Source organism: Pan paniscus, chromosome 3 (assembly GCF_029289425.2).
Source record: "Pan paniscus chromosome 3, NHGRI_mPanPan1-v2.0_pri, whole genome shotgun sequence".
Taxonomy (NCBI): domain Eukaryota; kingdom Metazoa; phylum Chordata; class Mammalia; order Primates; family Hominidae; genus Pan; species Pan paniscus.
The window spans coordinates 25,513,861-25,540,464 of record NC_073252.2 but is presented as its reverse complement, the minus strand read 5'-3'; the positions used below and the strand labels follow the sequence as shown (position 1 = coordinate 25,540,464).

Below are 26,604 nucleotides of genomic sequence, written 5' to 3'. Positions count from 1 at the left end.
GGATCACTCGCGGTTAGGAGCTGGAGACCAGCCCAGCTGACACATCGAAACCCCGTCTCCACCAAAAAAATTCGAAAACCAGTCAGGCGTGGCGGCGCACGCCTGCAATCGCAGGCACTCGGCAGGCTGAGGCAGGAGAATCGGGCAGGGAGGTTGCAGTGAGCTGAGATGGCAGCAGTACCGTCCAGCTTCGGCTCGGCATCAGAGGGAGACCGTGGAAAGAGGGGAGAGGGGAGAGGGGAGAGGGGAGAGGGGAGACGGGGGAGGGGGGAGGGGAGAGGGGAGAGGGGAGAGGGGAGAGGGGAGAGGGAGCTCTATCTACCACACAGTCCTTCTCTGAATGCACCTTCAGTTTTACCAGATAATTGCTCTACCAGATAATTGCTCTCCAGAATGAGGCTGAGGTAGGTAGATCATTTGAGTTCAGGAGTTTGAGAACAGCCTGGGCAACATGATGAAACCCCATCTCTATTAAAAATACATAAAACTTAGCCAGGTGTACTGGTGTGTGCCTTTAGCCCTAGCTACTTTGGGAGCTGAGGAAGGAGGATCACTTGAACCTGCGAGGTCGAGGCTTCAGTGAGCCGAGATTGCACCACTGCACTCCAGCTTGGGTGACAAATTGAAACTCTACCTCAAAAACAAACAAACAAACAACAACAACAAAAAAACAACGAAATGACTGTACCAATTTTTCCCAAATCTGATCCATTTCAAATGGTAAATCATTTTTTATTATTGTATGAAGGATAATCCACATACAACGAGCTGTACAATTTGATGGTCTTTCACGAATGTCTTCACTTGTGAAACCAGAACCATGATCAAGATAAAAAATATCTCCAGGGGCCAAGATGGCTGACTAGAAACAGCTGTAGTCAGGGCCTGCCACTGAGAAGAACAAAAATGGCAACTGAGGTATCCAGGTGCTCTCATTGGGACTGGCTAGGAGGTTGATGCGACCCATGGAGAGCGGGTAAAAGCAGGGTGGTGACAGCCCACCTGGGAGCCACACGGGGTAAGGGGAGCTCCCACCCGTCTAAACCCAAAGAATGGACTTAGAGGCATGAAGAACAGCAAAAGTGAGACTTTTAATAACAGTCTTGCAAGATTGGGTGTCTGGTGAGCAGGCACATCCACGGCAGTCACAACAGGTAATTTATCTCCTAGCACGCAAGTCCCTCCCCCAGTTCCTCATTGGTTGAGTACTATGGGGTTACAATCTTCCCAGTTGTCCCCTAAGTTTCATTATCCCTCTTATAAGGTTATACCCCGTCCCCTTCTCCACTTCAGTTTTGATTTCGCAATAATGAAACTTTCTTCTCTCTCGTGGGTTGACCCCTCCTCTACATTCTGTTCGCTTATTGTGACCTTCTAGGTGCATGAGCCATGCGGTTTGTCACATTTGCAGACTGGCTGCCATACTTAGATTTATCATGCCTTGAAAATGGACCATTTCAAATATTTTCTCACAGAGAAACCACACTTTTTCCATGGATCTGTGCAACCCGCAGATCAGGAGGTCCCTCTTGTGAGCCCATGCCTTGGGACTTTGGGTCCCAAGCACAGAGCTGTGCAGATTCTCAGTGGCCACTCAGCTGGAGACTGCTGAAGACTACTGAGCTACTGAGTTCCGGGGTGCAGGGAGGCGGGGAGCCATCATCACTGCAGCTGCCTTTGGCCTAAGACAACTGAGTTCCCCGGGGGAGGGGCAGCAGTCATCACTGCAGCTCTAGTCTGTAGTTTGGATCCAGGAGGAATTTTCCACAGTGCAGCACAGTGGCTGTGGCCGATTGTGGCCAGACTGCCTCCTCACTAGGCGGGGCCTCCCTGCGGGAATTTCAGCAACTCCAGCCAGGGGTTTATGGACAAAACTCTAATCTCCCTGGGACGAAGCCCTGTGGGGAGGGATGGTCGCGGTCTCTGTGGATCAGCAGACTTAGTCTTTCCACCAGCTGGCTCTGAGAAGTCCAGGCAGTCCAGATGAGTGGGATTCCCCACAGCACAGTGCACCATCTCCGCTAAGGGGCAGCCAGAGTGCTTCGTTAAGCAGATCCCTGATCCTGTGCCTCCTGATTAGGTGAGACCTCCCAACAGAGGTTGCCGAACACCTTATACAAGACCGTTCCTGCTAGTATTAAGTTGGTGCCCCTCTGGGACAGAGCTCCCAGAGAAAGGAGCAGGCAGCCATCTTTGCTCTTCTGCAGCCTCCACTGGTGACACCTTCAGGTCCAGGAGGGACCCAGGAAAATAGGGTTGGGAGTGGACCCCCAGCAAATCGCAGCAGCCCTATGGAAGAAGGGCCTGACTGTTAAAAAAGAAACAAGCAAACAGAAAACAACAACAACAACAACAGCATCAACAAAAAAGTCCCCACAAAAACCCCATCCCAAGTTCAGCAGCCTCAAAGACTGAAGCTAGATTAACTCTCAAAGATGAGAATCAATGAAAAATTGCTGAAAACTGAAAAAGCCAGAGTGCCTCTTCTCCTTCAAATGGTTGCAACACCTTTCTACCAAGGGCACAGATTTGGGCAGAGGCTGAGATGGATGAATTTGACAGAAGCAGGCTTCAGAAGGTGGGTAATAACAAACTTCACTGAGCTAAAAGAACATGTTCTAACTCAATGCAAAGAAGCTAAGGAACACGATAAAACAATACAGGAGTTGTTACCAGAATAACCAGTGTAGAGAGGAGCATAAATAACCTGATGGAGCTGAAAAACAACACAAGAACTTCACAATGCAACCACAAATATCAATAGCCGAATAGACCAAGTGGAGGAAAGAATTTCAGAGCTTGAAGACTATCTTGCTGAAATGAGACAGGCAGATGAAATTAGGAAAAAAAAAAAAGAATGAAAAGGAACAAACGAAATCTCTGAGAACTATGGGATTATAGAAAAAGACCAAACCTACAACTGATTGGGGTACCTGAAAGAGACAGGGAGAAGAGAACCAAGTTGGAAAACATACTTTAGGATATCATCCAGGAGAACTTCCCCAACCTAGCAAGACGGGCCAACGTTCCAATTCAGGAAATCCAGAGAATTCCTGTAATATACCCCGTGAGAAGATCAACCCCAAGACACATATTTATTTACCTCCAAGGTCAAAATGAAGGAAAAAATGTTAAGTGCAGCCAAAGAGAAAGGCCAGATCACCTACAGAAAGAAGGCCATCAACCTAACAGTGGACCTCTCAGCAGAAACACTACAAGCCAGAAGAGATTGGGGCTCAATATTTCACATTCTTAAAGGAAAGAATTTCCAACCCAGAATTTCATATCTGCCCAAATTAAGCTTCCTAAGTGAAAGAGAAAATCCTTTTCAGACAACCAAATCCTGAGGCAATTCATCACCTCCAGGCCTGCCTTGCAAGAGCTCTTGAAGGAAGCACTAAATATGGAAAGGAAAAACCATTAATGGCCACTACAAAAACACACTGAAGTACAAAAACCAATGACACTATGGAGCAACTACATCAGCAAGTATGCAAAATAGCCAGCTAGCATCACGATGACAGGATAAACTTCACACATAACAATATTAACCTTAAATATAAATGGGCTAAATGCCCCAATTAAAAGACACAAAATGTCAAGCTGAATAAAGAGTCAAGACCCATCAGGTCCTGTATTCAAGAGACCCATCTCACGTGCAAAGACACACATAGGCTCAAAATAAAGAGATGAAGGAAAATTTATGAAGCAAATGGAAAGCAGAAAAACGCAAGAATTGCAATCCTGGTTTCTGACACAACAGACTTTAAACTAACAAAGAAAAAAAAAATTGAGAAGGGCATTACATAATGGTAAAGGGTTCAATTCAACAAGAAGAGCTAACTATCCTAAATATATATTCACCCAACACAGGAGTACCCAGATTCATAAAACAAGTTCATAGAGACCTACAAAGAGACTTAGACTCCCACACAATAATAGTGGGAGAATTTAACACCCCGCTGTCAATATTAAACAGATCATTGAGACAGAAAATTAACAAAGATACTCAGGACTTGGACTCAGCTGTAGATCAAGTGGACCTGATAGATATCTACAGAACTCTCCACCCAAAACAACAGAATATACATTCTTCTCAGTGCCACATGGCACTTACTCTCAAATCCATGACAAAATTGGAAGTAAAACACTCCTCAGCAAATGCATAAGAACTGAAATCATAACAGTCTCTCAGACCATAGCACAATCAAATTAGAACTCAAGATTAAGAAACTCACCCAAAACCACACAACTGCATGGAAACTAAACAACCTGCTCCTGAATGTCTACTGGGTAAATAATGAAATTAAGGCAGAAATCAAGAAGTTCTTTGAAACCAAGGATAACAAAAAGACAACGTACCAGAATCTCTGGGATGCAGCTAAAGCAGTGTTAAGAGGGAAAGGTATAGCACTAAATGTCCACAACAAACAGCTAGAAAGATCTCAAATTGACACTGTAACATCACAACTAAAAGAACTAAAGAACCGAGAGCAAAAAAACCCTAAAGCTAGAAGAAGACAAGAAATAACCAAGATCAGACTGGAACTGAAGGAGATGGAGACATGAAAAATCCTTAAAAAAAAAATCAACTAATCCAGGAGCTGGTTTTTTGAAAAAATTTATAAAATAGACTACTAGCTAGACTAATAAACAAGAAAAGAGAGGAGAATCAAATAGACACAATAAAAAAATGATAAAGGAGATATCATAACTGATCCCACAGAAATGCAAGCAACCATTAGAGAATATTATAAACACCTCTATTCAAATAAACTAGAAAATTTAGAAGAAATGGATAAATTCCTGTATATATACACCCTCCCATGACTGAATCAGAAAGAAGTTGAATTCCTGAATAGAACAGTAACAAGTTCTGAAACTGAGGCAGTAAGAAATAGCCAACCAACCAAAAAAAGTCCAGGACCAGATGGATTTACAGCTGAATCCTACCAGAAGTATAAAGAGAAGCTGGTACCATTTCTTCTGAAATTATTCCAAACCACAAAAGGAGAATATCCTCCCTAACTCATTTTATGAGGCCAGCATCATTCTGATACCAAAACCTGGCAGAGATAAAACAAAAAAAGAAAACTTCAGGCCAATATTCCTGATGAACATCAATGCAAAAATCATCAATGAAATACTGGCAAACTAAATCCAGTAGCAAATCAAAAAGCTTATCCACTACAATCAAGTCAGCTTCATCCCCAGGATGCAAGGCTGGTTCAATGTATGCAAATCAATAAGCATAATTCATCACATAAACAGAACTAAAAACAAAAACCACAAGATTATCTCAATAGATGCAGAAAAGGCCTTCAGTAAAATTCAGCATCCTTTCATGTTAAAAACTCTCAATAAACTAGGTATTGATGGAACACACCTCAAGATAATAAGAGCCATTTATGACAAACCCACAGCAATATCATACTGAATGGGCAAAAGCTGGAAGCATTCCCCTTGAAAACTGGCATAAGACAAGGATGCTCTCTCTCACCACTCCTATTCAACATAGTATTGGAATTTCTGGTCAGGGCGATCAGGCAAGAGGAAAAAACAGAGGATTCAAATAGGAAGAGAGAAAGTTAAACTGTCTCTGTTTGCAGATGACATGATCCTATACCTAGAAAACCCCATTGTCTTAGCCCAAAAGCTTCTTAAGCTGATAAATAACTTCAGCAAAGTCTCAGGATACAAAATCAATATGCAAAAGTCACAAGCATTCCTGTCCAAAAACCATAGACAAGCAGAGAGCCAAATCATGAATGAACTCCCATTCACAATTGCTACAAAGAGAATAAAATACCTAGGAATACAGCTAACCAGGGAAGTGAAGGACCTCTTCAAGGAGAACAACAAACCACTGCTCAAGGAAGTCAGAGAGGACACAAACAAATGGAGAAATATTCCAAGTTAACGGAGAAGAAGAATCAATATTGTGAAAATGCCCATACTGCCCAAATTAATTCATAGATTCAATGCTATTCCCATTCAACTACCTCAGACCTTCTTCACAGAATTAGAAAAAACTACTTTGAAATTCATATAGAACAACAACAACAAAAGCCCGTGTAGCAAAAACAATCTTAAGCAAAAAGAACAATACATATTACCCAACTTCAAACTCTACTACAAGGCTACAGTAACCAAAACAGCACCGTACTGGTACAAAAACAGACACATAGGGCAATGAAACAGAATAGAGATCTCAGAAATAAGACTGCACATCTACAACTATCTGATCTTCAACAAACCTGGCAAAAACAAGCAATAAGGAAAGAATTCCCTATTTAATAAATGGTTCTGGGAGAACTGGCTAGCCATATGCAGAAAATTGAAACTGGACCCCTTTCTTACACCTTCTATAAAAATTAACTCAAGATGGATTAAAAACTTAAAGGTAAAACCCCAAACTGTAAAAACCCTAGAAGAAAATCTAGGCAATACCCATTCAGGACATAGGCATGGGCAAAGATTTTATTACAAAAAGGTCAAAAGCAATTGCAACAAAAGCAAAAATTGACAAATGGGATCTAATTAAACTAAAGAGCTTCTGCACAGCAAAAGAAACTACTATCGGTGAGAAAGACAACCTACAGAATGGGAGAAAATTTTTGCAACTAGACAAAGGTCTAATATCCAGAGTCTAAAAGAACTTAAACAAATAATACAAGAAAAAAACAAACAACCCTGCTAAAAAGTGGACAAAGGACATGAACAGACACTTCTCAAAAGAAGACATTTATGCAGCCAACAAACATGAAAAAAAGCTCAACATCACTGACCATTAGATAAATGCAAATCAAAACTACAGTGAGGCTGGGCACAGTGGCTCATGCCTATAATCCCAGCACTTTGGGAGGCCAAGGCAGATGGATCACTTGAGGTCAGGAGTTCAAGACCAGCCTGGCCAACGTGCTGAAACCTGTCTCTACTAAAAATACAAAAATTAGCCAGGCATGGTGGTGTGTACCTATAGTCCCAGCTACTTGGGAAGCTAAGGCAGCAGAATCGCTTGAACCCAGGAGGCAGAGATTGCAGTGAGGGGAGATCACACCACTGCATTCCAGCTTGGGCAACAGAGTGAGACTCCTTCACTCACACACACAAAAAACTACAGTGAGATAACATCTCATGCCAGTCAGAATGGTGATTATTAAAAAGTCAAGAAACAACAGATACTGGTGAGGGTGTGGAGAAATAGGAAAACTTTTACACTGTTGGTGGGAATGTAAATTAGTTCAACCATTGTGGAAAACAGCATGGGGATTCCTCAAAGATCTAGAACCAGAAATCCCATTTGACCCAGAAATCCCATTGCCGGGTATATACCCAAGGAGGAATACAAATCATTCTTCTTTTTTTTTTTTTTTTTTTTTTTTTGAGATGGAGTCTCGCTCTGTCGCCCAGGCTGGACTGCAGTGGCGCGATCTCGGCTCACTGCAACCTCCACCTCATGGGTTCAAGCAGTTCTTCTGCCTCAGCCTCCCGAGTAGCTGGGACTACAGGCGCCCACCACCAAGCCCAGCTAATTTTTTGTATTTTTTTTGGTAGAGAAGGGGTTTCACCTTGTTAGCCAGGATGGTCTCCATCTCCTGACCTCGCGATCCCCCCGCCTCGGCCTCCCAAAGTAATTGGATTACAGGCGTGAGCTACCGCGCCCGGCCGGAATACAAATCATTCTATTATGAAGACACATGCATGTGTATGTTCATTGCAGCACTATTCACAATAACAAAGACATGGAATTATTATTATTATTGTCAACCCGAATGTCCATCAATGATAGACTGGATAAAGAAAATGTGGTACATGTATACCGTGGAATTCTATACAACCTTAAAAAGGAATGAAATCATGTCCTTTGCAGGGACATGGATGGAGCTTGAAGCCATTATCCTCAGCAAACTATGCAGGAACAGAAAAACAAATACCACATATTCTCACTTACAAGTAGAAGCTGAACAGTGAGAACACAGGGACACAGGGAGGGGAACTACACATACTGGGGCCTGTTGCAGGGATGGTATGGGGGAAGGGACAGCAGCCGGATAAATAGCTGATGCATATGAGGCTTAATACCTAGGTGATGGGTTGATAGATGGAGCACACCATCATGTCACACGTTTACCTATGTAATAAACCTGCATGTCTTGTACATAGATCCTGGATCATAAAATAAAAATATTTCCATCATCTCCCAAAGTTTCCTTATGCCTGCATGCAATCTAACCCTCCTTCAATGTCCATACCCACTTTTTTCTTTAACAATAGTTTTCATTTTAGAGAATTTTATATAAGTGGAATTCATACAGTATGTTCTGTGTCTGGCTTCTCCAGTTACCGTAATGATTTTGAAATTCATCCATGTCACTGTGTATTAGTAGTTCATATTTTTATTGTATGGATATGCTGCATTTTGCTTATCCATTCACCTGTTGGTGGACACCTGGGTTATTTTTAGTTCGGAGTATTACAAAACAGCCTGCTATGAATATTTTCATGTGGACATTTGCTTTTATTTATCTTGGGCAAGTACAAAGAAGTGATATGACCGGATGGTGTAAGTGTATGTTTAACTTTACTCATGGTTTTTATTTGCATTTTCCTAATGACTAACAATGTTGAATATCTTTTCATGTGCTTATTGGACATTCATTTCTACATCTTTTTTTGTGAAGTGTCTTTTTAAATCTTTTGTTTCTTAATTGGGAATTTTCTTTTATTATTGTTAATTAATTTTTTTGAGACAAAGTCTTGCTCGGTCATCCAGGCTGGAGTACAGTCATATGATCTTAGCTCACTGCAACCTCTGCCTCCCAGATATAAGGGATTCTCATGCCTCAGCCTCCCAAGTAGCTGGGATTACATGCATGTGCCACCAGCCCGGCTAATTCTATTTTTAGTAGAGTTTTGCCATGTTGGCCAGGCTGGTCTTGAGCTCCTGGCCTCAAGTGATTCGTTCGCCTTGGCCTCCCAAAGTGCTGGGATTACAGGCATGAGCCACTGCGCCCAGCCTGGGAATATTCTTGAGTTGTAAGATCACTTCATACATTCTGGAATTCTGGATACAGGTACTTTACTAGATATGTTTGGCAAACATTTTCTCTCAGTTTGTAGCAAGAAATGTGTTTCTTAAAAGTGTCTTTTGAAAAGAAGTTTTTAATTTTCATGAAGCCCAACTTCCTTTTTTTTTTTTTTTTTTTTAATGGTTTATGCCATTTGTAGTCTAAGAAATCTTTGCAAACCCAGAGCCATTAGATTTTCTGCTGTTTTCTTCTGGAAGTTTAGCTTTTATTAACTCTTTTAAGTCTATGAGGTAAAGGTGATGATTCATCTTTGATTTCTTTGCCTATCTCCCTCTACGGCACCATTTGTTGAAATGACTATCCTTTCCCATTGAATTGCCTTGGCACCTTTGTTAAAAAATCAGTTTACCACACGTGTTGGGTTTATTTCTGGATTTTCTATTGTTTCATTGATCTATGTGTTTATCTATACACCAATGCTACAATGTCTGTAGCTTTATAAGTTTTGAGATCAGGTAGTATAAGTTCTCCAACTTCGTTCTTCTTGTCCAGTTGTTTTGGGCAGAACATTTCCATATACGTTATAGAATTAGCTGTCAATTTTTACAAAAAAAATCAGATAGGATTTTGAGTTGAATCTATAAGTTTGGGAGAATCAATGTCTTGATATTATCAATACCTAAGCATCGTACAGCCTTCCACTTATGAGAATCTTTCATTTTTTCCAGTGCTCTCTTATGGTTTAGTGTAGAGGTCTTGCTCATCTTCATGGGACTTATTTCTAGGAATCCAATGTGTTTTGATGCTGCTATAAATGATCTCTTTTAAAATTTTCAGACTAACGTTGCTCATATGTAAACCTTGCAAAATTCACTTATTAAGGCTAATAGGTTTCTGTAGATATTTTTGAATTTCCAATATGCATAATTATGCCATCTGTAAATAATCACAATTTTATTTCTTCCTTTGACTTCTCTTCCTTGCCTTACTGCACTGGTTAGGCTCTAGAGTATAACACTTGAATAAAAATAGCAAAAGCAGGTGTCCTCGTCACATCACTGATCTCAGGGGGAAAGTGCAAAGCCAGAATAATGGTTCCCAAAGATGTCTCTATCTGGGGAATTTAAAAGTTGCAAATGGAATTAAGGTTGTATATCGACTGACCTTAAAAATGGGGCGATTATTCCAGATTATCTGGGAGGGCCCAATGTAATCACAAAGGCCCTTAAAAGTGGAAGAAGAAGGCAGAAGAGTCCGTTTAAGAGCAATGCAATAAGAAAAGGATTCAACGCACTACCTCCGACTTTGAAGATGGAGGAGGAGAAACAGAGCCGAGGAATGTGAGTGGCCTTAAAAAGCTGGAAAGGGCGAGAAAATGGATTCTCCCTGAAGGCCTCCAGAAAGGAATGCAGCCCTACTGGCACCTTGATTTTAGCCCAATGAAACCTGCATCAAGACATCTACCTACGGGCTGTAAGATAATAAATCTGTTGCTTTGAGCCAGTAAGTTTATTATAACTTATTAGAGCAGCAATAGAGAACGAACACCCAAAGCTTTAGATTTTTCAACACTAAGTACGATGTTTGCTGTTGGGTGGTTGCAGATATGTTGTCTATTTGCACTTGTGTTCCTTCTAGTTTACTTATTTTGTAGAGATGGGGGTCTTCCTATGTTGCCTAGGCTGGTCTTGAACTCCTGGGCTCAAGGGATCCTCCTGTCTTGGTCTCCCAAAGTGCTGGGATTACAGGTGTGAGCCACCACACCTGGCCTTATTTTTATTTTTCGAGACAGGTCTATGTCGCCTAAGCTGGAGTGCAGTGGTGTGACCATAGCAGCCTTGAACTCCTGAGCTCAAGTGATCCTCCTGCCTCAGCCTCCTTAGTAGCTGGGACTATGGGCATGCACAACCACACCTAAGTAATTTTTACATTTTTTTTGTAGAGATGGGGGGCTTGCCATGTTGCCCAGGCTGGTCTCCAACTCCTGGCCTCAAGGGATCCTCCCACCTCGGCCTCCCAAAGTGCTGAGATTACAGGCATGAACTACCATGCCCGATCAGAGTTTTTTCAATTTTTGTTGTTCTTTCTTAGCTTCCATGGCTTCTTAAATTCCTTCAGCATGTTTTAAAACATTAGATTACTGTTTTCCTTTGCTTTAGAGAGATGTTTCTGGGATATCTTCATTTCTGTGGGTATGTTATGCAGATTGTAAACCTTTTTTTCTTCAAGCATATTGTAAGATGTAGTCTTACATCTTGTAAGATGTTTAAATCAGATGGATTTTTCTATATGTTTCCTCCTGTATTTTTAGAAGATTCCTGTGTAGGAGGTGAGGGTGGGCTAGGACAGTTTCTGAGCTTCGTGGCTCTAGGGCTCTCTCTTCTGTCGTTATTAGAGTATTAGATAAGATGGTTTTGTGTGTTCCTACCTCTTCAGTACTTTCTGAGTTCGGTCTCATTCATTTGGTCCCCTCTTCTCTCATTATCTGAACCACTCTCCTTTACCCCTGGGGTCCTTCCCTCGTCTGTGCATGTTCTATTCCCAGTACTTTTTCTCGGTATAGCCCTATGTCCTCTCACTGGTTATTTTTGAAAACTACGAAGACCAGATTGCCTTAGTACCCTCACACCTTTCTGCAGGCCTTTTTGCTAGCTACCAGGTGAATGCTGGGCAGCCTTCTCCTAATTTTGATTGTGGTTTTTGGTTCTACCAATTGAAATTCCCACCGCTATTGGGGATCCTTCTTGTGGGGGCTTGGTACATGGTGGCAAATTCTGGGTTCTTTGGCTCTTAGGACCATCACAAATCCCCCTTCCCTTCTCTCTGCTTGATCCTCCGAAGCTGCTATTGCCACATGATCTTGTTGGTATTGATTTTATTTATTTTAAGAGATGAGGTCTCACTATGTTGCCCAGGCTAGTCTCAAACTACCCGAGCTCAAGGGATCCTCCCGCCTTGGCCTCTAAAAGTGCTGGAATTACAGGCATGAGCCACCATGCCTGGCCATGTATTGATGGTTTTAACCCAAACTATTCATATTCTGGAATTCAAAAAGATAACCTTTCACCTAGCTTTAGTGAAGAAATGTTACGGTATGCCTCCTATTTAAAAGTGATTGGTATTTTTCTTTTTACATCATAATGTCTGGGATAGGAGAGACGAAGCTAGAGTAACAATTACATTCAAAACTGCAGTGACTCAACACAGAACTTCTTTCTTGCTCATGTCACCATCAAGTGCAGTCAGGAGGCTCTCCTGGTAGCTTTCCCCAGCAGTGCCTCCTGTGCCCTGGCTGCTTCCATTTTGCAAATTCTTCGTTCATAGCTGAATGGAAAGACAAGAGAGTGGTCAATCGTGACAGTTTTACTGCCAGGCCTGGAAGTTGCATATATCACTTGTCTCCACATCTCACTGGCCAGAACTCAGTCACAAGGCCCCAAACTAATTGCAAGAGAGACTTGGAAACATAGCACAGCACTAAGAATCTCTGCTACAACTCTGTACAGTTGCCCAAGCAAGTTGGTGAAAGAAGGCAGACTATAAAACCTAGGATGCTGCCTGTCTATTCAAACAGCTGTACAAGGATTTAAGATGTAATTTGATCAAAGAACGTGGCACCATCATTTTTAAAAAAGGTTTTAATTCCATATAGTACAGTACTTCAATTTTTTTGTTTGTTTGTTTGAGACAGAATCTACTCTGTCACCCAGGCTGGAAGGCAGTGGTGTGATCTCGGCTCACTGCAACCTCCGCCCTCCCTCTTGGGTTCAATAATTTTCGTGCCTCAGCCTCTCGAGTAGCTGGGATTACAGGTGTGTGTCACCATGCCTGGGCAATTTTTGTATTTTTAGTAGAGATGGGGTTTCGTCATGTTGGCCAGGCTGGTCTCGAACTCCTGACCTCAGGTGATCCGCCCGCCTCGGCTGCCCAAAGTATTTCAAATTTTTGAAAAGTTTTCTGAATCAAATTATCTTCAAGTATGCAAAAACCATGTCTCCACAGTCTTCGATTGCTGACAAATTTTGGGGTGATAAGGTGGTGGCATATTTAATTAAGTACAATTAAGATGTCTTTAATTATAAAGGTTTCAGTTAAATATCTTTTGGAATTATAAAGAATTAGGCTAGGTGCGGTGGCTCACGCCTGTAATCCCACCACTTTGGGAGACCGAGGCAGGCAAATCATTTGAGGTCAGGAGTTCAAGACCAGCCTGGCTAACATAGTGAAACCTCATCTCTACTAAAAATACAAAAATTAGCCGGGCATGGTGGCACACGCCTGTAGTCCCAGCTACTTGGGAGGCTGAGGCAGGAGAATTGCTTGAACCTGGGAGATGAAGGTTGTGGTGAGCTGAGATCATGCCACTGCACTCCAGCTTGGGCAACACAGTGAGACTCCGTCTCAAAAAAAAAAAAAAAAAAAAAAGAATTAAACTATACCTTTAATATATGAAGAAAATGGTAGTTTGGCATCATTTATAGTAATTGTGTTCATAAACATTCTAAATATTCCAAACACATACATACAGAAGAACATAATCTTAAGACAATGATTTTTATTACCTTTAGTCTACCACATTTGACACTGTAAATATACTTATTGAAAAAGAACCATACTATTTAAATAAGAATTCAGTTCATGAAAGTTTACAAAATACAACCAATGTACTCTGACTTGTGGTTATATCTTAACTATCTCAACTGTACTTTTCTGGTATGGCCAGACCTTTTGCAAATATTACCATGGTATTTTAATTTTATGATATAAAACAGTAGCAATTTATTAAGTTTTCCATTATAAAAATTAATATGGCAATTCTCAAAATACTGAAAAAACTGTTTTATGAAAGCAGTACCCACATCACTGCAACGTATTTCCTTTCCCTTAGAAAACATCTTCAAAAGGCACATTTTAATTACTAGTGTTTATATCTAAAGATAGTAGTTTGAGTTTTGAATTTCCAGTCAATTTTCCATTATCTCAAAATTGAGCTAATGGAAGGTTGGAAGAGGTAGGAGAACACAGGTTTCCAATGAACTCCCTCAGGGCAGCAGAATCCTCATTCATCTCGTCCATGAAGACCAAAAGGAAGATATAAGGGAAAAAGGAATGGCAGATCTGTTTTGCATCCTAATTTAACCTTCTACACAAAATACTTCATTAAAAGCAAATAAACAAACACAAGATAGTAAGCTTAGAAAACAAAAGGCCTAGACTACAAATTACCCAGTTAAGCCCGAGTGGTGATATTGGTTTTAAGCCTCAAGAAAATGAAACTTCTGCTTCTGTAAAATCACATCTTCATCAATTGAATTTAAATCACTTAGTGCATTAACAGTGTTACAAATTCCAATAATGTCAGACATACGGATGATATTCAAAATAAAGTACAAAAATACATTTCAAAATCAAATATAAATGACTTTATGGTTATCTGCCATGCTCCCCTTTAATTTGGCCTGATAGTCTACATTTGACTGTAATTATAATAACATCTGTAATTTCAAGTACAATAGTACAATCATAATAATTTTGAAGAACATATGACCTAGGACCCCAAAATGCAATCCAATATACAATTTGGAGTATGGTTTACTTTTTAGTGAAGTTTAATACTAATTGAAGTACTAAATTGAACAAGGCCAGTACTCTGAAGTACTAATCTCAAGTATTTGATCCCATATAAGAAACAGAAGGGAATTTTTAAGGCAATTTTGGTATTCCAAAATATTGGGGATCTACCTTAATTTTCTATTATTCCCCTCAAGTCTCAATTGAATATTTCCATTTTTTAAAAAAAGGGGAAATTTCTTTAGATTTTTTCCTCACTACAACAAAGTAATTCACCAAAAATATTCTCAAGTACAAAAACCAAAATGGTCCTCTATTACTTAGCCAAGATATAATTTTCTGGTCCCTAATAATGGTCACTTTAGGAGTACTTATTCAAATTCTAAAATAGCAGCTTTTGAAATTAAGGCAACATTGCTTTATTCTTACCTGTTTTTCTATTAGCTAACTATTTTATTAAAGTTCGCAAGAGCAATTTCAGATGTAGGCATCCTCAAAGGCCTTTTGTAATGTAAGAAGAATTAGCATGAACATTCTTCTCAATATTAAAAGTTATTGTATTCTACTTGGAGTTCTAGAGTAATTACAGTCATTCCAGCATGTGTAAAATTACCTTTTAAACTAACAACAACATAAAATACAAATTTTCTACAAAAATACAATATAGGAGATATAGCACTTCTTCCCTGAAATAGAAATTTAATATTTGGACAAAAAACTGTAAACTTTTGGTTACATTCAAAATACAACCTTTTAAAGACTTAAGTTGAGGTTTTAGCAACTGGAGCTCCTAACAGCAGATTTATATTACTATGATGTTTTAAAAACATGATAATTCTAAACAGTTTGTTTCTCTTACTCTGACATTTACTACCAGGAGGAAAAAAATGGCTTCCTGCAATTGACAGTCTGGGTAAAGGAATTGCTCAGGTGGACAATCCGACCCTGACTTCCACCTTGACTGCGTTCCACAATCACACAAGGTATCTGTACTAGCTGGAAAGGACTCTTCCCGTCTCTCAATGCCTGAGTAAGGTTTAAGATCTGTGGGAAGAAGAGAGATTTTTACCAATTTAAAAAGATAAAAAGCTTCACTTCACTGACATTTTTTAAACCATTTATTCATTATAATTTTTATTTCATCCATTTATGAGCAACAGAGACTGTGAAGATAAGTACCTGTTATAAATATGTATTATATGAATGTATGTTTACACACACACACACGCACACACACACACACACAATTAGCATTAAATAACTTTTGCCAGATGGTAAGTTTAAAATATTCTAGAATATCCTGCCTATGTCCAGGAGTAATGGAATCAAAGAACGGTAAGTGAAGAGGTCTACATACATATTCAATTTAAAATAAAAACTCAACAAATACTGGTTTAAACAGTCTGGTTTTGACTAAATACTTGCCTTATCCATTCATTCAACAAATTTATTGTATGCCTACTATGTGCGAGGTTCTGCTGTAAGTGCTAGGGATACAATATTTAAAAAAACCAAGCAAAATTGCTGCCTTCGTAGAGCTTACACTTTAGCAGGGAGAAGAGTCAATAAACATGAATATGTAAATTATGCCATGTATTAGAAGGTGAAATTGCTATGGGAAAGCATGAAGCAGGGCAAATAGGTTAGAGAATTTGGGAAGGCAGTCATTTCAAATAAAGGTACATTTAAGAGTTTACTCTTAATAAGAAAAATAAAATTAGGGAAAGTAAAATATATTACATATCATGTTCAAAGATACTCTGGGAATTTCTACTTGGGCATGCAAATAAGGTTATGAAACACAATACACAGATTATTCTGGTGTCTGTTCAGGTCAAATAAAATTATAGCAGTTCGTCTTTTTTCCCTGCATATTAGGAAAAATGTCCTTTCTTGTATATTTTAGAAATACAGATTTCTCCTTCAGGTATTTGAAAATATCTAATATATACATCCTATGCATTTCACTGGTTCTTGTAAAGACTAGTCAATAGTGATAAGCATAAATGTTTCCACATAAAGCCACACTAATAAATTAACTTCATAATACTTTAAATAGTATAAACTAGATGGTTGGTTGATTGATTGATTGATTGACTGATTGATTGTAGAGATGGGGTCTTGCTATGTTGCCAGGGCTGATCTTGAACTCCTGGCTCATGCAATCCTCCTGACTTGGCCTCTTAAAGTGCTGAGATTACAGGTGTGAGCCACCACAGCTGGCCAAACTAGATGATTTTAGTTTGTAGAATATTTGGAGTATTTAACACATCAGGAAAATAGATCTTTACTAGTAACAGTGTTATAGGTTATGTTTATGTTTTAGGATCACTTTTAAGTTCTTCCCTTAACATTTTCTTTGTTTTGTTTTGTTTTGTTTTGTTTTGTTTTTGAGACAGGGTCTTGCTCTGTCATCCAGGCTGGAGTGCAGGGTGCAATCACAGTTCACTGCAGCCTCTGCCTCCTGGGCTCAAGCGATCCTCCCACCGCAGACTCCAGAGTAGCTGGGACTACAGGCACATGCCACCTCAGCTAGTTCTTGTACTATGTGGAGAGACAGGGTTTTGCTTTGTTGCCCAGACTGGTCTTGAACTCCTAGGCTCGAGAGATCCACCCGTCTCAGCCTCCCAAAGTGCTGGGATTATAGGCATGAGCCACCACACCCAGCCTTCCCTTAAAATTTCCTAAATTGACTACATTTGGATAACAAGAAAAAAAGAATTTACGAAATTTGAGTTTATTATAAGCATTGTTCCTACCACAAATATAAAAGTGTGCACTAGCACAGCTAAGGAAGGAAATGTTTTGGTTAGTTTCCTCTTTGGGTTTTAAAAATTCTATTCTAAAAATGTTAGTCTAAATATACCAATTTAAGTAACAGTTAATATTTTCCTGACTCTAAGAACAGTATGTGACTCCTGTAGAGAATATGGAAAACAGAAACGGTAACCAGGTGTGGTGGCTCATGCCTGTAATCCCAGCACTTTGGGAGGCCAAGGCGGGTGGATCACTTGAGGCCAGGAGTTTGAGACCAGCCTGACCAACATGATGAAACCCCATCTCCACACAAAAATACAAAAAATAAAAATTAGCTGGGTGTGGTGGCACATGCCTGTAATCCCAGCTATCAGGGAGGCTGGGGCACAAGGATCGCTTGAACCTGGGTGGCAGAGGTTGCAGTGAGCTGAGATCGCGCCACTGCATTCCAGCGTGGGTGACAGAGGGAGACTCTGTCTCCAAAAAAAAAAAGTACAGGAAAACGAAAGTTGCTCTACAAATTATTAATTTTCAAACAGTTACAGAAATTGCATAAATTATTAAATCCTGAAATTAACCTATTAATATTTCTCCGGGAATTCAGAAGACACTTGATAATCCTGCATTTATTTACTAAGGAAACACTTACTGAGCACTCATGGTGTTGGGGAGAAGAGGGGACCAAATGAGGGAAAAGCCATGTAAGCCCTTACAGAACTCAAATTCTAGAAGCAGCCACATGAACAAGTAATTACAATACTTGTGTGTGATGGAAAGGACCTCTGCCCTGACTTTAAAATCTGATCCCCTCCCCCACATACCACCTAGTTTTTCATTTCTCAAAGAATAACAAATCTATTACTATCTGTTTAAATCAGAGTGGATTATTTAAAAAAATAGAATGGAGCAAATTCTGCAGGCCAGGGGAGACACTACACTTCTCCACCCATGCCATAATGACAGCTTGACGGGGATGTGACAGCTGTGGTCCAGGCAGGTGGTATAAACTTGTGGGCTTCTACATATTGACTTTGCTTTCCTTTAGATTAGTTCGCTGGTCTTTAAATTTCCGTGGGCCTGAGAATTACTGCACTATATACATCAAACCACATATATTCTACTTTGTCGTAGATTTTAAGCTATCTCTCTATAGCAATGTACCCCATATGTTGATTTAAAAACCAAATTTCTGAGTAAAATGTGACACCAGCATATTCCCAGGGAGTGCTGCAAAAATCAGAACAGGAGGAGTTTAGGAAGACTGACATGGAGGTTGAAAGAAAAACTGTTTCCTAGATAAAGAGGGCAAGGCATCGAGGGGAAAGAATCGCATGCACAAGAGCACCACTGGGAAAGGGGAAGGAAGAGCAGTTTAGATTTGCCAAGCCCAGGGAGCGGGGCAAAACGGCAAGAGATAAAGGTAGATGCACTGTTTGGAGCCCGACTGTGTTGTCGACTGTGCTGAAAGCCTGGACTTGAGCCTGTACACATGGACAAATTATAGGAATTTTAAATAACAGAAGACATACTCAGATTTGTTTTTAGAGATTGTTCTTGTTTCAATGTGGAAGAGGAATGGGAGAAGAGGGAGGGTGAACTTAGAATGTCGGTAAATCCAGAGGAGAGATGATAAGGGCCCTGGGCAGAGGCAATGCCTAAATGTTGCCGATTGGCCAGGCTGGCAGGCCCCCTTATTTCACAGATACATGTTATTAAAGCCCTTTGAGCCAAAGTCATTCCACCTAAAATGTAGACTACTCTGTGGAGGTGTTTTGAGGATAAACAATAATAAGCATCATTAAAGTGTCCAGTAAGGGGTCAAGTACCAGGAGGTACTAAAGGGTTAGTTTCACTTTCTTTAATGTCAATTATTATTGAATCTGTAAATGAGTTTCTGGTATATAAATCTCTGAAGGTAAGTTCATTATGTTTTCAGAAAAAGTTTTAGTTATTATTTCTGCATTTTTTCAGGTCACATGGAAAATATATTTCACATTGCTTATAAGTAAATATATTCTCAGTTTCAGTGTTCCAAATTAGAATATAAGATGAATTTTACCTACCCTGATTAAGACCTATTGCTATTTAATATAAAATTCAAAACATTGTTTATCTTTAACGTTCATAAACATTATTACCAGCTCTGAATTAAAAAAAAAAACTTTCATATTGTTTCAGTCCACATCTTTATGTGAAGAATTAGAGCACGCCATTGATATATGTATAAAACTAACGGCTTACTACAAACTAGGGCAAAAGACTTGGCTGTAGAAAGCACAAACCATTAAGTTAATAAGCAAAACTGGAAGGGAGAGGGATTTAAATGATATTTATAACTGACAGAAATAACACAAGTATTTTGACTTGAGGAATTCGCTGAAGTAATTATTCTGTTGTTTGGAATATAGGTTAATTTTTTTTTTTTTTTTTTTTTTTTTTTTAAGAGACAAGGTCTTTCTCTGTTGCCCAGGTTGGAGTGTAGTGGTGTGATCACAGCTCCTTACAACCTTCAACTCCTGGGCTCAAGCAATCCACCCACCTTGGCCTCCCAAACTGGGATTACAGGCGTGAGCCAACACGCCTGGCCCAATACCTGATTTTTTAGATCTTTTTTTCCCTTCTTCTTAAGAGATGAGGTCTTGGTCTGTTGCCAAGGCTGCAGTGCAGTGGCTATGCACAGCTGTCATCACAGTGTACTACAGCCTCGAACTCTTGGGCTTAAACAATCCTCCTGCCTCAGCCTCCCAAGTAGCTGGGACAACAGCCGTGAGCCACCACACCTGGCCTTAGACCAACTTTTTTTAAAAAAGTAAAAACAGCCAAAACCAGAGAGCTACACAGTCATGTACATGGTCAGGACATATTATCTTTTTTGGCTATCGGAAAGCTCAAAATCAAATTAAAATTAAAAAACAAAACAAAATCAAGTGACAACGTATAATAACCAAAGTATCATCATTTTATTTCTTTCTCTCCTAAGTTATTGACCCTGTCATCTTCATATTTTATTACATTCATTTTTATAATGCCTTTTTCTTTTGTACATGAGATAAGATATGAGTAAATAAACCTAAAATAGGAGACAGCCACAGACACATCTTTGTAACAGGCCTCAGAACTGGAACACTCCCACACCTTCTTAGACAGGCTTTTTTTTTTTAAGACAAGGTCTTGCTCTGCTGCCCAGGCTGGAGTGCACTGGTGCAATCTCAGCTCACTGCAGTCTCCCCCACCTCTGGGGCTCAAGTGATCCTCCTGCCTCAGGCTCCTGGCAGCTGGAACTACAAACACATGCCACCATGCCTGGCTAATTTTTGTATTTTTTTGTAGAGATGGGGTTTCGCCATTTGCCCAGGCTGATCTTGAACTCCTGAGCTCAAGCAATCTGCCCTCCTCTGCCTCTCAAAATGCTGGGATTACAAGCATGAGCCACTGCACCCAGACAGGTATTTTTAAATTCCTCAGGTGTTAACTTTAAACCACAATTAAAGCTGACAAAATTATTTAACAGCTTTTATTTACTTCTTTATTTTAAATCAGATTCCTAAAATAAAAATAAACCTTTAGGGATAAGAAAGTTCCAGAAGATGAAGCATATTGATATGTCAAGTCAATTTATTTCAAACAGAAAGGTCAAATCAAGGCATATTTATCTATGCCTAAAAATTTAGCTCAAATAAGTTTTGGGATGGCAAAACTCTGCAACATGATTATAATCATTGATCACCTAATCCTTCCATTGATGCCTCAATTACCAGAAAAAGCCTCTTAGTGAGGCTCCTTGGCTGTCATCTCCTCATCTGCTAAGCAAATCTGTCCAGCCCAGCCTTCTGCAGTAGTCCTTAACTTTTTTGAGGGATATAAATATTTTTGCTGAGATATAAATCCTATCTTCTCTCACACCCAAAATGCACATATTAACATTTTATACACAATTTCAAGGAGTTCATAGAAGAAACCCAGAATAAGATCTCCTTTTCGAAAACTTCTGTCTCATCACAGCCCTTCTTTAATGCTTAATTTCTAACTGCTCCAATCCTTTCCTTGTGGAATCTACGTTCTGGTGTTTAAGGCCCTCTATACTCTGGCTCCATTCTATTTCTCGAGCCTTCACTTAACTACTTAAAACTCATGACTGCATTAAGCACTGCATAAATGTGATGGAGCAGAGAGATGTGTGAGCTAATAATCACCTGTCCCTTTTCACCGAGCCCTGGCCTTCTCTGCAGAGCAAAACTCCATGACAGCAGAAGCTTGGTTTTGCTTACTGCTTTAACTCCAGTGACTAGTGGCCAGCACTAGTTCTGTCAATAAACATTTGGTGAATGAATGAATGATTCTCTGTGTAATTATATGTACTTGTACTTCTTTGCTACAGGTATTGTGGCAAACAGCTACCTTAAATGTATATTTTAGGAAGAGAATGTTAATTTATAAGACACTAAAAGACAATGTTTACAGTATAATTTATTTATGTTTCAAGCTTTGCTTTTGGAATAGAAATACCATTCATAGAGTCCAAGAAGCAGAAGTCATCTAACAGTGAGCCCAGCCTGCAGATCCACATCAGCAGACTTAATGCCTTGTACTTCTAACCTTTAACTAAAGGTGAGGAGGGGCTGGGCACGGTGGCACACGCCTGTAATCCTAGCACTTTGGGAGGCCAAGGCGGCTGCATCATAAGGTCAGGAGTTCAAGACCAGCCTGGCCGACATGGTGAAATCCCATCTCTACTAAAGATACAAAAAAATTAGCTGGGTGTGGTGATGCACACCTGTAATCCCAACTACTTGGGAGGCTGAGGCAGGAGAATCCCTTGAACCTGGGAGACAGAGGTTGAAGTGAGCTGAGATCGCACCATTGCACTCCAGCCTGGGCGACAGGGCAAGAGTCTGTCTCAAAAAAAGAAAAAGAAAGAAAGAAAGAAAAAAAAAAAAAAAACAAGAGGAAAGGGGGGTCAGGGAGAGGACTGAGTTACAATTAGTTTTTTCATGTCACAATTGATACTCAATCTTGGTGACATGGTTATTTAGTGACTGCTCTAGCAAAAGCCACATTCTGCAAAAAAAAAAAAAAAAAAAAAAATAGTAATCTATTGGCAACAGAACTTGGTACTGAAATGTCTAAGTGAGTGGATCTGAGGGGGAAAAAGGTAGTGATGCCCAAGAAAATAGCTATCAAAATGGGGACAAACAATTCATAGCAGGGGAAACACTGAGCTAAATTAACAGTATACAACAAGGTCAAAAATACCTAAGTTAGGCTGGGCGCGGTGGCTCACGCCTGTGATGCCAGCACTTTGGGAGGCTGAGGCGGGTAGATCACGAGGTCAGGAGATCGAGACTATCCTGGCTAACACGGTGAAACCCCGTCTCTACTAAAAATATAGAAAAAAATCAGCCGGGTGTGGTGGCGGGCGCCTGTAGTCCCAGCTACTCGGGAGGCTGAGGCAGGAGAATGGCATGAACCTGGGAGGCGGAGCTTGCAGTGAGCCGAGATTGTTCCACTGCACTCCAGCCTGGGCTACAGAGCGAGACTCTGTCTCAAAAACAAAAAAAAACAAAAAAAACCCCACCTAATTTATAAGATAATAGAGGGAAGAAACTATTTGAATCAACTTCATTTCTTTTTTTTTTTTTGAGATGGAGTTTCGCTCTTGTTGCTCAGGCTGGAGTGCAGTGGCGTGATCTCAGCTCACTGCAACCTCTGCCTCCCGAGTTCAAGCGATTCTCCTGCTGCAGCCTCCCAAGTAGCTATGATTACAGGTGCCCGCCACCACACCCAGCTAATTTTTTTGTATTTTTAGTAGAGATGGGGTTTCACCATGTTGGCCAGGCTGGTCTCGAACTCCTGACCTCAGGTGATCCACCCGCCTTGGCCTCCCAAAGCGCTGGGATTACAGGCGTGAGCCACTGCAGTCGGCCGAATCAACTTCATTTCTAATAATCTGAGCTATTTTGGTTCAGCATAAGAGGTAGTATTAAAAATTCCATCTCCAGATCACAGTGGGGAAAACAGTTGACTACTGTTTCAAAGAGATTTTTATCCTTATGAACAAATAAAAAGGTAACTTACCTGACCCCTCATCACAGACATCTGACTTTCAAAAGTGGCTTTGTCAAATCCTTTGTCAGTCTATTATAGAAAGGAAAAAAACAATTCCCAAAATAAAGACTTTGATATAAATATTTGAAAACAGATGAACTCTTCAACTCAGCAAATAAGGCCATTAAAAAGCTTTCCTAATTGATAAAATAAAACAAAAATAATATTTTTACCTGAGGTATTTTTGTATACTCCCAGAATGACACGAATAGACTTATTTATTTGGACCCCAACTTGTTCCAGAAAGGATTTAAGATGACTTTCCAGCCAATGAATTTAGGCTTTTTAAGAGAACTAAAACATAGCAGGTCACCAAATATGTATTATTATTTATAGGTCTTTTTGTAAAAATTCAACTTTTGAAGAAAACAGCAAATTAAGTTTTAATGTAGTCTCACTTCAAAGAATGCTCATAGTAAGTATAGCTTTATGAATCTATGCTCCTGTAAATAAAACTGCTAATTCCTCCCTGTCCTGTCAGGTTTTATGGCAAGCAGCAATACGAGAAATAGAAAACTGCAAATCAGCTCTATTAAGCAGTCTCTTCTATTTTAAGATTTCATTTTCTGCAATAATCAAACTAAGCATTAACTTACCTTAAAAAGTTCATAGAGATCTTCACATAAATCTTGCACAAAGTTCATGTCAGAAATATATGGTAGAATCAAGTTTCTTATTTCTTCAGAAAAGGGAACTTTTGCTTGAGGAAGCCAAGCCCAGTGAAATGGATCTAATAGAAAAAAGCATTCTCCTAATCAGTGGTAGAAAATGGTTTATTTAGACTCACATTTTTCCTGGTTCTTTCCTACAACTCCTAGGTTCTCCCCAAAAAAGGACAGGATAAGAACTTAATCGGAGTAAAACTATCCACTGCAATCCAAATTACTCAGATTTGGACAGTCAATTCAGATAGTAAACTAGTAATGTCTCTGAGTTTTAGACAGTAAAGAGTAAGAGTTTAGATAATGAATCTATCTCAAATAGCTCTAAATGTACCTCAGTCTATCTGGTTCCTCAGTTCAGAAACTGATGAATACCTATACTTTGTACACAGCCCCAGGTTGTTTTTATTATTATATATATTTTAAGATAATGGGTCTCACTGTGTCACCCAACCTGGAGTGCAGTGGCAAGATTACAGCTCACTGCAGCCTTGAACTTCTGGACTCAAGGGATTCTCCCACTTCAGCTTCAAAAGTAGCTGGAACTACAGGTGCATATCACCGCACCTGGGCACAGATTGAATACCACAGCTGAGGTCTGCCTAGCCTCCACAGCTACAAATCATCAGAAATTGACCACTTACTTGTACACAGAAGATGTTCTAAACTTTGAAATCATTAGGAGGTAAATGGGTGAGTCATTTTAAGAGACAAAAGATCCATGACTCTAAGCTATCTCTAATTCTCCCTCAAGAAGACCATTTAAATCTAAACTACACCAGGACTAGAGAGATTTGTACAGGTATAATCTTCTAGAGAGGGTGCATATTCAGATTCCTGCAAGAGTGTAAGGTTTTTGACATGATCATCCACAGAGCTACTGTGAGCATATCCAATGAGAATCCCCAGCTTTGGTGGATCCTACCACTTTGAAAGCCCTGAAGAAGAAATCTGCCTTTGGAGTCATTCCTCCTCAGTCACCCAGGCTGGGGTGCAGTGGCACAATCATAGTTCGCTATAGCCTCAATCCCCTGGGCTCAAGCAATTCTCTCGCCTCAGCCTCCCAAGTAGCTAGGACTACAGGAGTGCGCCTCAGCGCCTGGCTCTCACTTCTTGATCTATCTCATTGCACACAGTAGGAAGGTCACTTTTCATTCTAAAGAAAGCATTTCCCCTGGCTCACATCCCCTTGTAGATATGTCCAGTTTTCTTTTTAGTTTTCCCTGAATAATTTCATAGAAGAAAGGCCCTTATTTTTCATCTGCCTCTACATTTAATCCCAACACTCAACTTCTAGTACTACCATCTAAACACTCTCTCCTAAGGCCACCAGTCACCAGACCCAAGGGTCTGTCCAAAGGCTCACTTGCAGTTGTCATGCTACCTAATCTCTCTGTAGCATGTAGCACTGTTTTCTATCATCTCTTTTATGAAATTCTCTCCTCTGTGGTGTTGGAGATACCACTCTGAGTTAACCTTCAGTCTTGTAAGCTACTCCTTCTCTCTTTTGCTAGTTTTTCCTCCCCTCTTTCAATGTCACTGTTACCCCTGATTCCACACTTAGTCCTTTCTCTTCTCTATTATTTAAGCATTCATAAAACATTCACTGAATACTTATGTACCTGGCATTGTGCTAGGCAACAGTGTTTGTTCTCTGTGATTTTCCTCAGTAATAGCAAACACTACCATGGCTTCCATCAACAAGATGACAGTTTAAAAGCTATTTCCTCTCTCTCATATCCCAGAAAACCAAAAAAAAAGAAAGAAAAAGAAAAAGAAATAAAAACTATATCCCCACTACCAATTCCTTTTCAAGCTCCAACCTTTAATCCCCAACTGCATGTTTGGTAAAATTTCCTAGATGTATCCTTTAAACCCTTTACAAATGCAATTTGCATAAAGGTTCCAAACCATTAGGAGAAAATAATAAAATGGAACCAAGACATTTCAAGTCAGTTCAATAAAAGACAGGACAAGCAAAAAAGAACAAATTACAATTCATGTTTAATAGGAAAAAAATAAGATGGCAGGAAAAGCTTAAGCATATCAGTAGTTTATTGAGACTTAAACTACAAAGTGCACCTATTAAAAGACTCAGACTGGGTTAAAAAAACAGCTAAGTATTCTTCATAAGTCATATATCTAAAACAAAATGATAAAAGTTAAAAATAAAAGTAGATTAGCTGAGTGTGATGGCGTGTGCCTGTAGTCTCAGCTACTTGAGAGGCTGAGGCAGGAGGATTGCTTGAGCCAGGAGTTTGAGGCTGCAGTAAGCTATGAGCATGCTACTGCAATCCAGCCTAGATGACAGAGGGGGACCTTGTCATTCATTCACACATGCATAAATGTAGAGAATAATACCAGGTATATGCTAACAAAATGAACGGAGGTATAACAATGTTACAGAAAACCAAATAAGAAAAGCAAAGGCCACTGAGGTATACACAAAGTGGGACATATTTCACACTGATTAAAAA

General features: G+C 39.8%; 1 protein-coding gene across 2 annotated transcripts in view; it reads right to left on the bottom strand.

Moving 5' to 3' along the window:
* Positions 1 to 13,567: 13,567 nt before the first annotated feature.
* Positions 13,568 to 26,604, bottom strand: part of PI4K2B (phosphatidylinositol 4-kinase type 2 beta) — a 45,247-nt gene continuing 32,210 nt past the window's right edge. For both annotated transcript variants that reach the window (XM_034958385.3, XM_034958386.3), the window contains exons 8-10: positions 24,062 to 24,195; positions 23,436 to 23,495; positions 13,568 to 15,647 (exon numbers count right to left, since the gene is read on the bottom strand). In XM_034958385.3, the coding sequence (XP_034814276.2) occupies positions 15,474 to 15,647; positions 23,436 to 23,495; positions 24,062 to 24,195 (368 nt within the window). In that variant the 3' untranslated portion in view covers positions 13,568 to 15,473. The remainder of the gene's footprint in view (positions 15,648 to 23,435; positions 23,496 to 24,061; positions 24,196 to 26,604) is intronic.